Genomic DNA, 15773 nt, shown 5'->3' on the forward strand with positions numbered 1-15773 from the left:
TTCGCTTATAACGAGATACATTAGATGTCCCGTGAAATTTCTATTGAACTATAACCGTCTATAGCGAGGCAAATTTGGTTATAACGAGAGAAAATAAAATCCAAAAACGTGTTTTTTACGTTTTTGGTCGAGTCGTGGTTATAAATAAATACCTTTTCAAACAGCCCCTCAATAAACTTCACTGCAGCCCGCTATAAACTTCTTTACAATGAATAAATACAACTGTTTTACATCTTTAGAACATATGATAGAATGATACTGGACCATTTAAAGCAGTTAAAAATGACGTTAAAAACGAAAATGAGTTTTTAAAATTGCAGAAGCAATAGTTTATGTTATCCTTGAAAATACGCTTTATACATTATGTAGTTGGAAAAAAATATAAGTACAGATTTTTTGTTTTAACGTATATCATTGATAATAAAAGTAAATAACTCTTTTATGTTTTAATATATTTCATTGACAATAAAAGTCAATAACTTTTTTTCAAAAACGCCATTCAAACAATATTTATTAGCATCTTATATTGCTCCGAATGGCTTCACTATAGGAAGTTAATGGTTTAGAAAACTACATATTTATATGTATGCACAGTATTATTATTGTCTGATATAACGAGATCGGCTTATAACGAGGTAATTAGTCTGTCATTTCAGTTCTCGTTATAGAGGGAGTCTACTGTATATATATATATATATATATATATATATATATATATATATATATATATATATGCTGTAGAGAAAAAAACTTGTTGAAAAAGTTGTTGGGGGGGTAAGATAAGTACATACATAGAAGAACAAAATTTTGAAAACGGTATACTGTAAGAACTTGAGTCGTTATAAAAGTAAACCTAAACTAAACAAGAAAATTTATTGAAACATGTCAAAAATGTCTAAGGAACACCAATGTTTTTCTCATATATCCATTAATTTTGATTGAATTATAAAAAGTGACATACAGGTATAATGCCTGATTAGTCAGGAATTACTTTATCTTAATTTTAGTTTAATATGATTTCTCTATGATAAAATAATCAAACAAAAGTTAACAAGTGCACTAATTTAATGGAAATCTGTGATATTTAAGTCAATATAAAACATAAAAATCTAACAACAAATATGTTTAATAATCTGCGTTTCCTCCAGCAGCATTAATTACAGCTTGACACCGCTTTAGCATTCTTAAAATTAAATTTAAAACTCATTTCGAGGCAATAGGATCCATTCCTGTCTTGTAAGATCTTGAAAACCTTATCTTGTATAAATATTGTGCAGATGAGGAGCAATTTTTTTCTGAAGCATATCCCATCTATGCCCGATAATATTAAGATCTAGCGATTGTGTTGGCCACGTGAATGTGTAATATCCTCACTACGAAACCAATATCTTACTGTTACTGCAGTATGTGACCTTGCATTCCCCTGCATATCGTGACAAGCAGCATTGTCTAATGGAAGGACAACAGGTTCTAGATCAATATACTTCTATAGATTCAAAGTGCTTTTTGCATAAAGTGGAACAGTTCGATGATAAAAATTTATTCCAGTCCACATCATAAGTTGTAGACCACTTATATTGACACACACCCTGTACATGCCTGAGTCTCTCTTGTCGACCAAGTCCTCTCCAAACTCTTACTCTTCTTGAATCAGAGTAGAGACAAAATGTAGCTTCATTTGTGAATATCATAGAATTCCATTCTTGTAAGTCATGTTTAGACCAGAGAACTATGGATTTTCCCGTGACATTCGTTGATACAGGTATCTAATAACTGCTTTTGATAAATTTGGTGATAACACTAATAAACAAAATAAGCAAAACTAACTTTTTTACTTATAAACAATATACAAACAATGGATGATCGCTATTTGATTTTAAATACTAAAGGTAAAGTCCGGTAAATTATATGGAAAAGTGACACAATTTTACGGAAAAATCATAGAAACTGCTGTAAAATGATAGTTTGTAAAGTTATGTTAATTTGTTATTTAATTATTGCAAAAATACCTTCAAAAGTTGCTTTTTTGAAAATTAATAATAACTTTTTTAAAAATGCATAAAAAACTTTGATTTTGCTTGAGAATAAGGACAATGTCACAAATATTCAGCTTTAAAAATTTCAAGAAGTTTCATATATCAATTATTGCAAAATTAAAATTGTTTATCCCAGAAAGCTTTTATCTACAATGTTATTACGCGTAAACTATTATTAAATAAATTCTGAACGCATCGAATTGAAGAAAAACCATTTTATCAAATTAAATCATTTAATATTTTAAACAGTGCACTCGCTTTTCAAGATGTAAATGTCACGATCATCTGGCTACCATCCCATATCGGCAACCCCAGTAATGAAAAAGCGGACCAAGCAGCCAAGCAAGCTTCTTGTGTAAACAGTCAATCCTCAAAAGCTCAACATATTCAAATTCGTAATGACCTAAAGCAAATTTTCAAGCAACAACAGTATCATACCTGGCAAATCCACTGGAATACAATCAAGAGTGCATTACATGAGATCCGGCAGATTGTTGAAAAATTTTAACTTCCAACAATCTCTAGAAAAGAAAAATCTGTCATCCGAAGATTAACCCGATTCACACATAAATACTTAATGAAGTCCGAGCCGAATCCCAATTGCCAAATCTGCTCAAGTGTATTAGCTGTAAAACACATCCTGATCGAGTGTCCCCGGTACGCAAAACACAGAGTGCAACATAAACTTAAGTCAAATATCAAAGTCCAGGCTTGAGAGTCCAGGCTTGAGAATCCAGGCCTCTACACCGTATAATAGCGTGTTAAATACGTAGTCCCTTAGCATTCTTAATCGGAGAGGGATGCTTATATCTCTGTTGCAGAAGAATTTCCTCATCTTTATGAAAGTGGCCCTGGCAATTTCGATACGTCTTTTTATTTCATTGTTTTGGTCTCCAGTTTCTTTTATTGAAGTACCCAAGTATTTGTAACTTGGGTACAACTCTCAATTTCAGTATCTTCAACAATCAATCGTATGTTTGCATCTTTTGATTTAGTCATGATTATGCATTTAGTTTTCTTCAAATTCGTCTTTAGTCCGTATTTGGTAATTACGTTCTGTAAATGATTGTTGTAATCAGTCATTATTACTGTATCGCCTGTAAAACGTAAGTTCTATTAGAAAGTAAGTATTTTGATATTTCGGGTGTTCTGGTTATCAACTCTTACCTTGGTAGTTTGATTTCAATATAGATTAAATATATCTTTTATAAAAATACGCATTATTACAACTTATTATGCAAGGCAAAATCCGAGGAAAGCAAAATGTGGGAAGACGAAGAATATCCTGGCTTAAGAGCTTAAGGGAATGGTTTGAATGCAGTAGTGCAGAACTTTTTAGAGCGGCAGTCAACAGAGTCCGCATAGCCATGATGATGTCCAAAATTCGATAGAAGATGGAACTTAAAGAAGAAGATAATTTTTATATCACGACTGTCAATATTTTTGGTTTGGAATACATCTACAAGCTTTGTACATGTCCTGAATCACTTCCATGCATCTATGGGCCAGCACATTCAATCCGAACAAAGCATCTCTTTTGTCCATAGAACTTCTAAAGCCGAATTGTGTGTCACTTATTTCATATTCAATAGTTTTAACAATTCTGCTGTGTATTATTTTCAAAAATGGTTTTTTAAGTATGCGACTTAATAAAGCTATTGTTCTGTGATCTGAACAGGTTGTTACACTTGACTTTTGGGTATTGTTACAAAGGTCGATTGCAGCTATTGTCTGGGGATTGTGGCAGTCTGATATATTAGATTAAAGATTAGTTTTAATAATTCGATGGGCACATCATCTGGTCCAGTACCTTTACCCTCTTTTGTGTTTTTGATGCCATTGACGACTTCTTCCCGTAGTGTTAGCGGTCCGGTATCCTCTGTTGTTTCTAATGACAGTTCTTCCCTTTCATCATTAAAAAGTTTTTGGATGTAATTGATCAAGTGACACAATCTCTCCTTCATATCAATAATATCTTCTTTACCATTTTTAACGATATTCGTTCTTGTGATTTTTCTAGAACATGTCATTTCTTTGATTTTTTTTGTGTAAATTAAGTCTGTCGGAGAGACACCTCTCTTTTGCTTCTCGACTATTTTCTTCTGATGTTTCTCAGAATATTTATTCAGATCTTTCGCTTTATGTTTTCTTCGTTCTTCCATAAGTTCAAGAATTGCTACTGTCATCCAAGGTTTTTTTCCAAGTGGTTTGAGAGTTTCTTTTCAACTGCCACAAGGACATGTTCCCATTTTTGATCAACAGTTAAAATTTCTGCATTATCTTCTTTGACTGTTTTCCATCCAAGGGCAAAACCGAAATACACTATTGGAACTCTCTTCATTAAAGGAATTACCAGATATACAGTATTTAAAAATAGCAAATCCCCACACTCAAAGAGAACTTTTTAAACGTATGGGTTTTAGTTTCAATGACCAAGTACACAAAATAATAGCCATAGTTTGGAATTAGAAAGAAATCCTGGAAATATTTACCCGCTGCACAAAAGGGTGACACATTAGAATGTAGTTAACTATGTGGGAATAACTCCTTAATGTAATATAACTTCGGTGAATTAGGATAATCTTCAATAAACAGCAATCATGACATGCGATAAGACAGTTGTTTTTTTGTTGCTTCGCGTGTTTTTAATGGAATCACAGGCAATAACATGAGCGTAAATTACTACACGTTGTTTAAATGCCGCTTCAGTTGATTTGTGACTTTGAGTTTTAGTATAATAAAAAACATGGTAGGGGAAATGATTTCTATATTAATATTAATTTTATTTACATCTTACTCATAATAAAAAATCGTACTATTTATTTCCATAGGAAAAACATGTAAATTGTTAAGATTCTTTCGAAACATTTTGTCCTTTAAAATATGTACATGCATTGTTAGTGTTGCTGGTTTTTTACTTCCTATAACAAATCCATCGCTGCCTTTTACGTATTTTTGGCAAAGTTCCACTTAACACCTTTCCTTAATTTATCGACATAATATTTTTAATATAATCCTGGGAGACTTCATATCTTGTTTTAATAAATAGTTGGTTTGTTTGTAACGCAGTTACTGAGACTAATATCTTCGTCCAGTTCTTCACATTCGCTGTCTTTGTCGTTCTTCCATTGAGCCGGTAATCTCCAGTTGCCAATTCTTCGGTTAGCAAAGGCCCTTTTAATGGTTTTTCTGAACACTACCAAGATTAGAAATATTACTAATCCTTGCATTGCGTTAAGAACGTCAGTAATAATCCTGAAATGAAGAATGTGTTAGATGGTTGATTTAAATAATATAAGAAATATAAAATGACTCGATTGAGTTTCATACATGTTTATGTTGTGGTGCTGGTGGCATGTGGCCTGTCATCTGCTATTTCTTCACATATACCATAATCAAATTATAGCAAATCAATTATCAAAATTATAAATCAAAATCAAAATTAAATCATATCAAAATATATCAAAATCATATATCAAAATTATATCGCCTTTTTCACATGCTGTTTTCACAGATTGAACCAAGTATTTTTCTTTAATCTTTCATTCGAAGATGAGTAGATGATTTGCATCTGTTTTAATAATGATCCATTTCGTTCAATATCTACGTTACCACTGCTACGTTGGTTTTTTTGCTATTCACATGCTACCTCGTTGGCTACGAGGTAGCATGTGAATATTTTGCCAAGTTGGTAACAAAAAATTGTAAATGATGACTGTTCAGACAGTTTTTTTGAACTATTTAGTTGTTTAAATATATTTTTTCTTTGTAACCCATTTAATTTACTTTGTAACCCATTTAATTTACTTACCAAAGCCACTTAGGTGCATCATTTTCGAAAATGGTTGAGATAATTTCAAAGATCCAAGTAATTCCCATAACAAAGAATAATTTCACGTACATTTTTACTCTAAAATATTCGTTAAATATTATTATAAAAATATTAAATAATCCATTTATAAGTTTACCTGAATTTAAGTATTTTAGTTTTTGGGCAGTTTTTAGAGCTTTTCCATAGTTCCACTATCGTCCAAATGAAAAATACAATATTAATTATAAGTAAAACCGCAACTGGTCCATTGAAATAAATGTTACTTTCTCTTGCAGCTAAAAAAATAAACATTTGAATTAAAGTTTTTTTAGGACTTTTAAAATTGTTAAACATATAGTTCATGATCCATCAATATTGAATAATTTTACAGTGTTTTTTAACATATTAAAAATGGTACACAATAAAATTACTATAAAATAAACTATTCCCGATTTTATATCCAATGCCTTTTAACTCCATATTAACCTTAAACAAGGAAAGAGAGGAGACAGGTAACGCTAATTTAATAAACCTTCGCAAAGTGAAGCCAGTTTCGATGTGACCGCCATGTTTTGGTGCCTGTACGTTACCCATTATTACTTCTCGCAGGGTTACCAGGTCTACTGATTTTTCAGTAGATCTACTGATTTCAACTTCAATTTACTGATTTACTGAAACACTATATCAGTGTTCAATTATTAATTTTGAAAAAAATTCATTTATTGATATATATCCATTATTCTCAATCTACTGAAGAAATAAAATTTGACCTGGCAACCTTTCTGGTGCCGGTTTAGGCTTCAGTCAATTCCATACGATTACGTGTCCCCTCTCTTTCCTTGTCTAACATGTTAACGATATCAGTGCCACTCTTTTTCCTTATTTCTTGGAAGAGTATTGTATGTTTACACCCCTCCCTATTATTGAAAATATTAAATTATTTTTTTGGGTTGATCCACATACACAAGATGACGGGGTCATCTCTTCCCACCAATAATTATTTGTTAATTTTTAGTTGTCAGAAGGGAAGTGTTTTGTTCTATTTAGGTTTTGTGTATGATTTTCGTACTAAACTTTTAGATCAGACACTCTATATGATATAGTATAAAAGGTAGAAGGCAATCGTAAATATGTATTTTATCGATACCGTACAATAAGTGTTAAGCCGAATTTATACACGCATAAATTTGCTGGCGCCAGCAGCCACGCCAGTCCTGTTTGCACGCCAGTTTCATTTTTACAGTGGAATATTGTTGCCAATTCCAACTTGTCGTAGTCGTTTACATAATAATAATATGTCAATCGAGGAAAGAAAATTTGGAATCCGTGTTAAGTGTCGTTTAATTCTAAAAAGTATTGTTGAAGAGATGATTAGCTATTTGGAAAAGAGATGAAATGATAATCAAAGAAGCCAAATTTGGATTAGAAACTGGATTGCAAGTAGGCAGAAATTTGGCGCTTTAGAAAAAATTCTAACAGAACCATCAACCAAAGATCCAGAAAATTACAAAAATTGTTTGCGGATGTCGAAGGAACAGTATAAAATTCTTCTTCAGCAGGCAAGTAGCATCATATATTGAAAAACAAAATACTCCAATGAGAGACGCTTTATCAGCAAAACTTAAGTTAAATGTAACTTTGAGGTATTTAGCATCGGAAGACTCTATTTTTAGCTTTAACATTGTCTGACTGAAATCCATCAATTGCCATTGTTGTTGCAATATTTTAATATGCATCTATTATAATGATCAAAACGAACATCCCATTAACATGTATGTTGTTTGTACACTTCGAGAAATTTTATAATATCCTGAGAACTCCATTTTTTACCCTGTGAACTACTCATTTTAATTGTTATTTTTTTAAATTGCTTAATCACAAAACACGAAGGTTTACATGTGAAAGTCTAATTTAAAATGACCACAAAATTTTTACTGGCGCATGAAAACTTGGGAAGATTCTAACTTTACTGGAACAATGCATGCACTGTTCGGACTTGCTGGCCACTACTCGCCAGGAACAGTTGAAACATGCAATTTTATTCTGTTGGCCTGCCAACAACTACTGGTGTCAGCAAATCAACTCGCCCTTTCAAATCCGAGTCGTAGGGGAGAATTTTTATTAAAAACAAAAAAAAAATAGAATCACCCGATTTACCACGGTCCGCTTAGTCTCTTCGTCATAATGATCGTACCTATTAAGCAAGTTGTTAAAGTTTTAGGATACTTTGTATCTCCAGACTTTTATCGTATCTCGTAATACCTTTAAGAATGGGAACCTGAATGTAATACGGTATTAAAATGTCTTAAAACTTAAACTTTTCATATCCTTCTAACTTCAATCAAAAATAAAAAGGAAATAGTAAATGCAGCTGTAAGTTGCAAGTTTTTCTACTTACTTTTAAACCAACATCTTGATATTCCGATTCCTGGATGTATAGTAGAAAGTCCGGCGGGATGTCCATAGTGCATTATTAATAACCAGCACACAGCTAAAACCGGAGCTCCAATTCCGTAAATGTGGTACAATAATTTCCAATTCTTAACATTTGCCAACCATTTTGGTTTTCTGAAAGATATATTTAATTTATTTTATTACAGGTAAAAATATTGAAAGTATATGATATTTTTTGTGTTTTGACTGAAAAACTGCATCGTTTTCATATTCATTCGGATACTTCTTTAAAAATAACAACACGTTTAGAAAACAACAACTTTAAAAAATAAACTTAGTATACATAGGAAAGATGAAAAACATTTTAAAAAACCAATAAAAATGAAAAAGAAAGTTAAATATAAAAGAATAAATATAGAAAATGGACATTATCAATTAATGAAGGTAAGAGGAGATAATGTAAAAGGTGGTAACTAATCGAATAAGTAGCACGGCCTCCAACATATCCCTTCTTTTTCTTTAAGTACCATGTCTGTAATCAAATATTTACTACGTTTATAAGTTCTTGGAAATGTTTCTCTATCAGTTGCTACCAGAAATAGTTCTGCAATCAATCTTTTGCCTTCCACTTTTCTATTTATGATAAGGCGAAGTAAATAGTATTTGGTTCCTCTAATTATGTGTCCAAAATACTCCGTTTTTCTTCTCTTTATGGTGTTCGGCAGCTGACGTTCAGTGTCCATCATTCTGAGAACACTCTCGTTGGAAGTGTGCGATACCTACGATATTCTTAGAATACGGTGATAACACCACATTTCAAGCCTAATTTGTTCAACGTTGTTGCTTTTACAGTCCATGTCTCGCAACCATAAAATAGGATCGACTAAACATTACACCTCAACACCATTTTACGAAGATTTAATGACAGGTTTCTATTACACAGAACTAGTTTCCATATCATAAATGCTTTACGTAATATTTCAATCGGTGTTATTCTCTCCTCATCAGAGTCTGCATTTGTGTTTAATTAGTTGCCTAGACATTTAAAAAGTTCTACTTTCTCTCCATCTATCCATATTTGCTGTTTTGCTATATTTACTTTGCCAAATGCCATCCGCTTTATTTTCTTAATATTAATTTTGAGACCTTTCCTACTGCTTGCTTCATAAGAATGAAAGAAAAGACATGGTTATAATGCACGGCCTTGTCGTACTCCACGTTGTATGGGCAGTTTCTTGGTGCAACCGTCTTCGGTTTGGACAGACTCTACTTGGTTATGATATAGATATTTTAGTAGCATCTGTATATCTTTTTGTTTTAAAACTTTTTCAAGTACTGATTTTTCAAATGATAGTTTAATGTTAAATGTTTTATTAATAGTTTTTATCACTAGTGATAGACAACCATGGTTAACCAGTGTATCAGCGACAATCACCGGATGATAACGGTAGAACTATCACAACAAAAATAACAGGAAACGAATGTGTGGTCGACAACAGATGGCCTTTTTGGCGTTCAAAATGGTATCAAGAACGTTGGCGTTTGATACCAACGATGAAATCACGCACTAACAAGTTGGCCGATATGTGAGCAACAATGAGACGATTTGTACCTCATCATACAACATAGCGAATATATGTTGTATGATGCAGTTATTGTACATTTCGCGATGCATCTGGAGATAGTCAACGAGTTTATTTAACCCAATTGTTGCCAAAGCGATCCATTTGGACGAATGTTGCTCTATTCTAAGATCCCACTTAGAATTGTTTATTACTCTTGAAACGTTTCTTCGAAGAACTTTCAACGTAGGAAGTAAGTCGAAGCGGTTCCTTATCGTTCAGTTCTGCGTTTAAATAATACTCTTGGTTTTATTTACATAGTTAATGCGATGAGTGATGAATGATACTTGCGCTTGTTCCTGGTGAATGTTTGTAGGCCGATTTCAATTACTTCTAACTGTTTAAGGTGTAGTGTACCCATTATTAATGCTGCATGTTAATATCTCAAATTGCTTGAACCTAATAATTATTGGGACAATCGCTGAAGTAATTGTTTCTGCATCTCCAAGTCAGATAAGCTCATTGTTTGCGATCATTATTTCGGCATGTCGGCAGTAAGAAATTGCTGGCTATCGGTAATGGCCACATTCCGCAACAGTTGGTTGAGTGAAAGAACAATTTTAGCAGCAAAAAACAAGGATATAGACGACTTAAACTTAATAATTCAAAGTAATTGTTAGTGCACAACATACTTTCAAATCTACTGAGTGTGTAGCAAACGAAGACTTGTGCTTAGCTTACCACCGCATAATTTACAACTAAAGGTTGTCTAGGTCGTTCTCATAATTAGAAATCTAAACCAATTAAAACTATGTACTTAATGGGACGTATGTTGACGTGTCCGTAAATCATCCACATTGTTCATTCTAACGCCTGGCAACACAACGAAAAATATAGGTCTTCTGAAAGTTTCTTCAGTGAAAATAGTCGACACGAATGCAACCCATTCAGCGAATGGTTACTTTGTTATCACGTGAATAAGCTCTTATTTCAACTTTTATTGAACTTAATTAGTTTAATCTTTATATAAAAAAGTTAATAGATCTCAGCTAATAATTTGATAGAGCATTTATTAATTCTAATGTGGTATGAAGTTAACCAGTTTAGTGAGTAAGAAATATTTAAAACTTAGATAGAAATAACAAGAGTGTAAGTAGAAGATAAATTTGAAAATTAGAAACTTAAGAAAGACTGCATGAATTAAAACCAATAAATATATTTGTAAGGTAAAGTTCAAGCATATACGTATTTTATAGTACATTTAAAGGAGTAATCCAGTAGAATAGAATCCAGGATGACAAAGATCATTTGTATTTCGACAAAAAAATACTACTAGATAAAAACAGAAAACTTAAGCAAGCAACATTGAGAATGAACAAGATAAATGTATGACTAGAAAACTAACTAAAAGAACACGAAATTGTATTTAGACAAGGACATTTACTGAAACTCTATGTTGGAATTGTTCAAAAATGTTGTTATTTAGATTAGTCTAACTATTCTTTTTTTGTTCTAAACAATACCAATGTTGTCGTCAAATAAGTATTGCGTCATTATTATTTGTAAAATTGCTGTTCTATCAATAAATCAACGATTTTTATTACCATTTATTAATATGAAATATTTGAAGTGTCATACTTATTCTTAATTCTAATAAAAATAGATTCATATAATAAAAAAACTGATAGATGACATAAAAATAACAGCATCCATTATTTTAATAAAATTTAGTATACAGGGTATATCACGTGGATCGCATATTAGACTTATCTCTGAAATAATACAATTTGCAAGGTATTATAAATTGGGGCTAATTAGATACACACTGCTGCCTACCATCTCACTTGATAAGACAATGAACGGTGGACGCATATGTAGAAATTCACTGCGTTCTCATTTAGACGTCTATCAAACTTTAAAATCTTTGTGGAAACATTTTGAAACGCGAGAGTTTTTTTTCTTTTAGGTGCTCTGATAATAAATATAGATAATAAAATTGTAATGTATGCTACTAAACGTACTCATCATTACCATTTGGTTCCAGCATTTTTTAGTATTAATTGAAATGTTCTACTTTATATTATATTTATTCGATATTTTTTGTACGAAAAAAAAACTATAACTAATAAACAGTTTAGAACTGTAGATATACTTACACAACTTCTTTCCATATATGAAAGCACAGTACGTTGAGCCAAAAGAAACAATATAAGAATGAAAAATATAACAAATATGCTAAAAAGTGACAGGGTGCTTCTTCTAGATGTTCGGAGAGGTTTATTATACACAATGTGAGATATGCTATAGCCAATGCCGTTATGGAGTGTAGTATACAGGCGTCCTAAAAGATTTAAATAAGTCAGTTTTGTATTCAATTGTATGATTTTATCTATTGTAAGTGTTTTATCGTTGAATATCTTGCATATAAAAATGTTATAAAAGTATTCTCTACAAGCGCTGATGGATATTCGCTAAGTGCAGCTGAAGAGGTATCGCCCTCTATAGGTTATTATATCATCACCATAAGATTAACACCATGGAAAACATTTATATAAATCTGCTATATATTCGTAAATCTGCAGTAATAAAATTAAACATTTTTAATTAATCGTAAATATTGTCTGTAAATTAATTATTTATATATAAATAATGTTATGGTAGTACATATTAATTTATGTATTACAAATAGATTTGTCGAAAGTTCAAAATTTGGATATTTTTACAAACACATAAGTTGAATTTATATATGTATTATAAAGATTTTACTAGCTTATTATGTAAGTTTATGTTATGAGTTTAAGTAAATATTGCAATAATGATTTTTTGAGATCTTAATTCTAACCTCACTTTTTGTGCAATTGTAAATGCAGATTTACTGTTGTAAATATATAAAAATATACTTATGTATTATTGTTTTAGGGAAACGTTTTATAAAACTAGTTAATACGTTGTAAAAATACGTGGAATTTTATTTATAGTAACCATTACATAAAAATGTTATCATCATTGGTGCTACAGCCCTATAAAAGAGCCTCAACCTTCCCAACTCTATTACGCCAGTCAGTTCTATCCATTGCCAACTGTTTGCTGCGCCTATTTTTCTTCCATCGCCATCTACACCATCCCTCCATCTGAGTTTTGGCCTACCCCTACTTCCCACAGGTTGTGACATAAGGATTCTTCTAGGAGGGTTGTTCTGCTGTGATCTTGCCAGATGTCCTGCCTAAATATAATCATAAAAATTTATTTGTATATAAATTAGACGTTATAGCTGCAATCCACAGTTCGCATCATAAACATACAATACAAGATAGACTGATCGTTGCAATACCAGCCCGTTCCTCCAGTGCGATAGAGAAAACTGGCACAAAGCAGACCACGTGACCTAAATGACCAAAGAGAAGGTCATCATCATCATCAGTGGCATTATAGCTCTTTATGAGCCAAAGCCTTCTTCAGAACAATCTTCCATTCGCCCCTGTCTCTGGCAACTCTTCTCCATGCTTTAACTCCGATGGATTTTAGATCATCCTCTATGTTATCTTGATACCTAAGTTTTGGTCTTTCTCTGGCTCGTCTTCCCACTGGTCCTCTTCGGTCGAAAATTTTTTTTGATCCTTGCATCTTCATCTCGCCTAATTACATGTCCTATCCATCGAAGGTGAGCTAATTTAATACATTTTACAACGTCAGGTTCCCCAAAACTTCTATATAACTCAAAGTTGTAGCGCCTACGCCACAAACCCTGTTCTTGGATTTTTGGAATCCAAGAACAAAGAGAAGGTCACGTGATCGATAAACTGGGCCCGTTAGACAGAGATGAAGGGACTGCTTTGCGTCAGTTTTCTCTGTCGCACTGGGGGAACGCGGCTGTATTGAAACAGTCAGTCTATCTTGTGTTATATATGTATATGGTTTGCATTGATGCCTCTAATGATTTTGACTCGGAAATCGATAAAAAGTGCAACCACTTTTACTATTACTGTAGCAGTTTGCGATGTAACAAATATTACCTACCATCGTTTTGAACAATTATATATATATATATATATATATATATATATATATATATATAAAATTATAAGTTATAAAAATCTTACGGTGATGACAAATTTGGCCGACACGAGCGCTTTAAACGGGACATATATTCCCTTCCGTCAGCTGCACCTAACTAATACGACATTCCCATTTTGTATGGTTGGTTATCTCTCTACACGCTTTTTCATTTTTTCCTCCACTTTCCTTCTATTTAACGGTCCTTAGTTTAAAGCTTAAACCACAATTTGAATTAAAAATATGTTACATTTGACGTTTCGATTTCCACGTCCTTTACACCCGTAGCCCATTACTATTTAATATCATTATGAATGAGATAATAATGGAAATACGCAAAGGAAAGGGATATAAAACAGGGAATGCGGACGTAAAAATATTGTTATGCAGACGATGATGTTCTGGTAACGAAAAATAAAGACGATCTTTATATAATCTGTTTAGCATTGATTGTTTTAGCACATAATAGAAAAGTGTGAATATGGCCAAATCAAATAAAAAAACAAAGTGCATACCCATTTCTAAAAAACGATGCAAAATTAAGTAAAGCGCCAAGTTACGATATATTAGGGAGAAATGAACTCCTAGATATAGACATGAAATCTAACGTGTACAAGAAATGTACCGTAAAAACACAAGAAGATAAAGAGACAAGACAGTTATAACATTCACCGTAAAAAAAATGGCCTGAGACAAATAAAACGCAATGAATAATGTAAACAACAGTGATGAAAATAACAAGAATAACCGGCAAAACTTTATGCATAATGGCAATGGCAAGCTTTGGCAATGCAAAATAAATCCGGTTAATAAATGAGTACAAAAAAAATTGAATAGAATAAACATATAATAGAAGGGAGCAGCAAAACAAAATAAGAAGGAAAGCTTTAGACAAATCGTCAACAGAACAAAGGAGCATTGGGTGATCTAAGAAACGCTGATGTGATTGTTTGGAAGGGACCGAAGAATTTAACAGACACTTTGTCTCTTAAGAATAATGAAGAAGGAGAAATTAAAGTAGGCAGTGAAGTATTCTGCAAACAACATAACATTAATATTGTGTCAACTAGTAGGTTTCAATCAAAAGACCAAAATACCCACTTAATATAACAATAGATCTTTGTTCTCAAGATTGTCTCAAGAAGCACAATGTGTGAGTCTATATCAGCTTGACACTACAAATAGTCCATTCAGCAACTGCCGTAGTACAACAAAATAACTTTGTTATGGGTACCGGACATAAAGAAGTTACAGGTAACCAGATTGCTAATAGTTTTGCTCAGAATCATTTGGGGGTATCCCATAAAGCCGCTTCGTTGAGGATGTCTGAAATTGTGAAAAGGAAAGTGCAGCCTACTAGACAAATATGTATGGTCAAAGGCAAACGAAAATATTACTCAGTCTTCTGCTCACTGCCTAAAAATTAGACATAGCTTCAGAAAACTAAACCCAAAGTAATCACAGATGTAGTCTGAACACTGCTCACTCAGATATATCTATGAAATGGACACAGTAGACAGAGCAATATACAGTATATTCGCAAATGCAGAGGAAATGGTCGAACATATTGTCTGTAGTTAGAGACCAATGCTATAAATATCTGGAACAGATCTTTTTAGAAACTGGTCAGATAACAAACGTAGCTCAGATGTATTCTTGTGGCATTTAATATTATTTACATCTTTAATAGAAATTATCCATTTCGAATGATATTTAAACCATTTAGAATGATATAATAAAGACCTATCTCTGAAGTGGAAATCGAAATGTCAAAATAAATGTATTTTCAGCAGAAACTATGGTTAATTCCCATTGGAGATGTAAATAGTAGATGTAGGATATACACAAAACATTTTTTAAGTCGAAGTCTGGAAAAGTCAAGCCACCCCTTTTAAATCTAAAATCTAAAAGTAATAT

The 15773-nt window shown here is 32.3% G+C and overlaps 2 protein-coding genes across 2 annotated transcripts in view; one reads left to right on the forward strand and one right to left on the reverse strand.

Annotated features, from left to right (window-relative positions):
• Positions 1–15773, forward strand: part of LOC140443592 (RNA helicase aquarius) — a 202574-nt gene that overhangs the window by 51709 nt on the left and 135092 nt on the right. The gene's annotated exons all lie outside the window — the stretch shown is intronic.
• Positions 4787–15773, reverse strand: part of LOC140443594 (G-protein coupled receptor Mth2-like) — a 61821-nt gene continuing 50834 nt past the window's right edge. The window contains exons 4-8 of the mRNA XM_072534944.1: positions 11960–12144; positions 8246–8415; positions 6005–6143; positions 5848–5946; positions 4787–5291 (exon numbers count right to left, since the gene is read on the reverse strand). Coding sequence (XP_072391045.1) covers positions 5075–5291; positions 5848–5946; positions 6005–6143; positions 8246–8415; positions 11960–12144 — 810 coding nt within the window. The 3' untranslated portion in view covers positions 4787–5074. The remainder of the gene's footprint in view (positions 5292–5847; positions 5947–6004; positions 6144–8245; positions 8416–11959; positions 12145–15773) is intronic.

Source organism: Diabrotica undecimpunctata, chromosome 6 (genome assembly GCF_040954645.1).
Source record: "Diabrotica undecimpunctata isolate CICGRU chromosome 6, icDiaUnde3, whole genome shotgun sequence".
In the NCBI taxonomy this organism is placed as follows: Eukaryota; Metazoa; Arthropoda; class Insecta; order Coleoptera; family Chrysomelidae; genus Diabrotica; species Diabrotica undecimpunctata.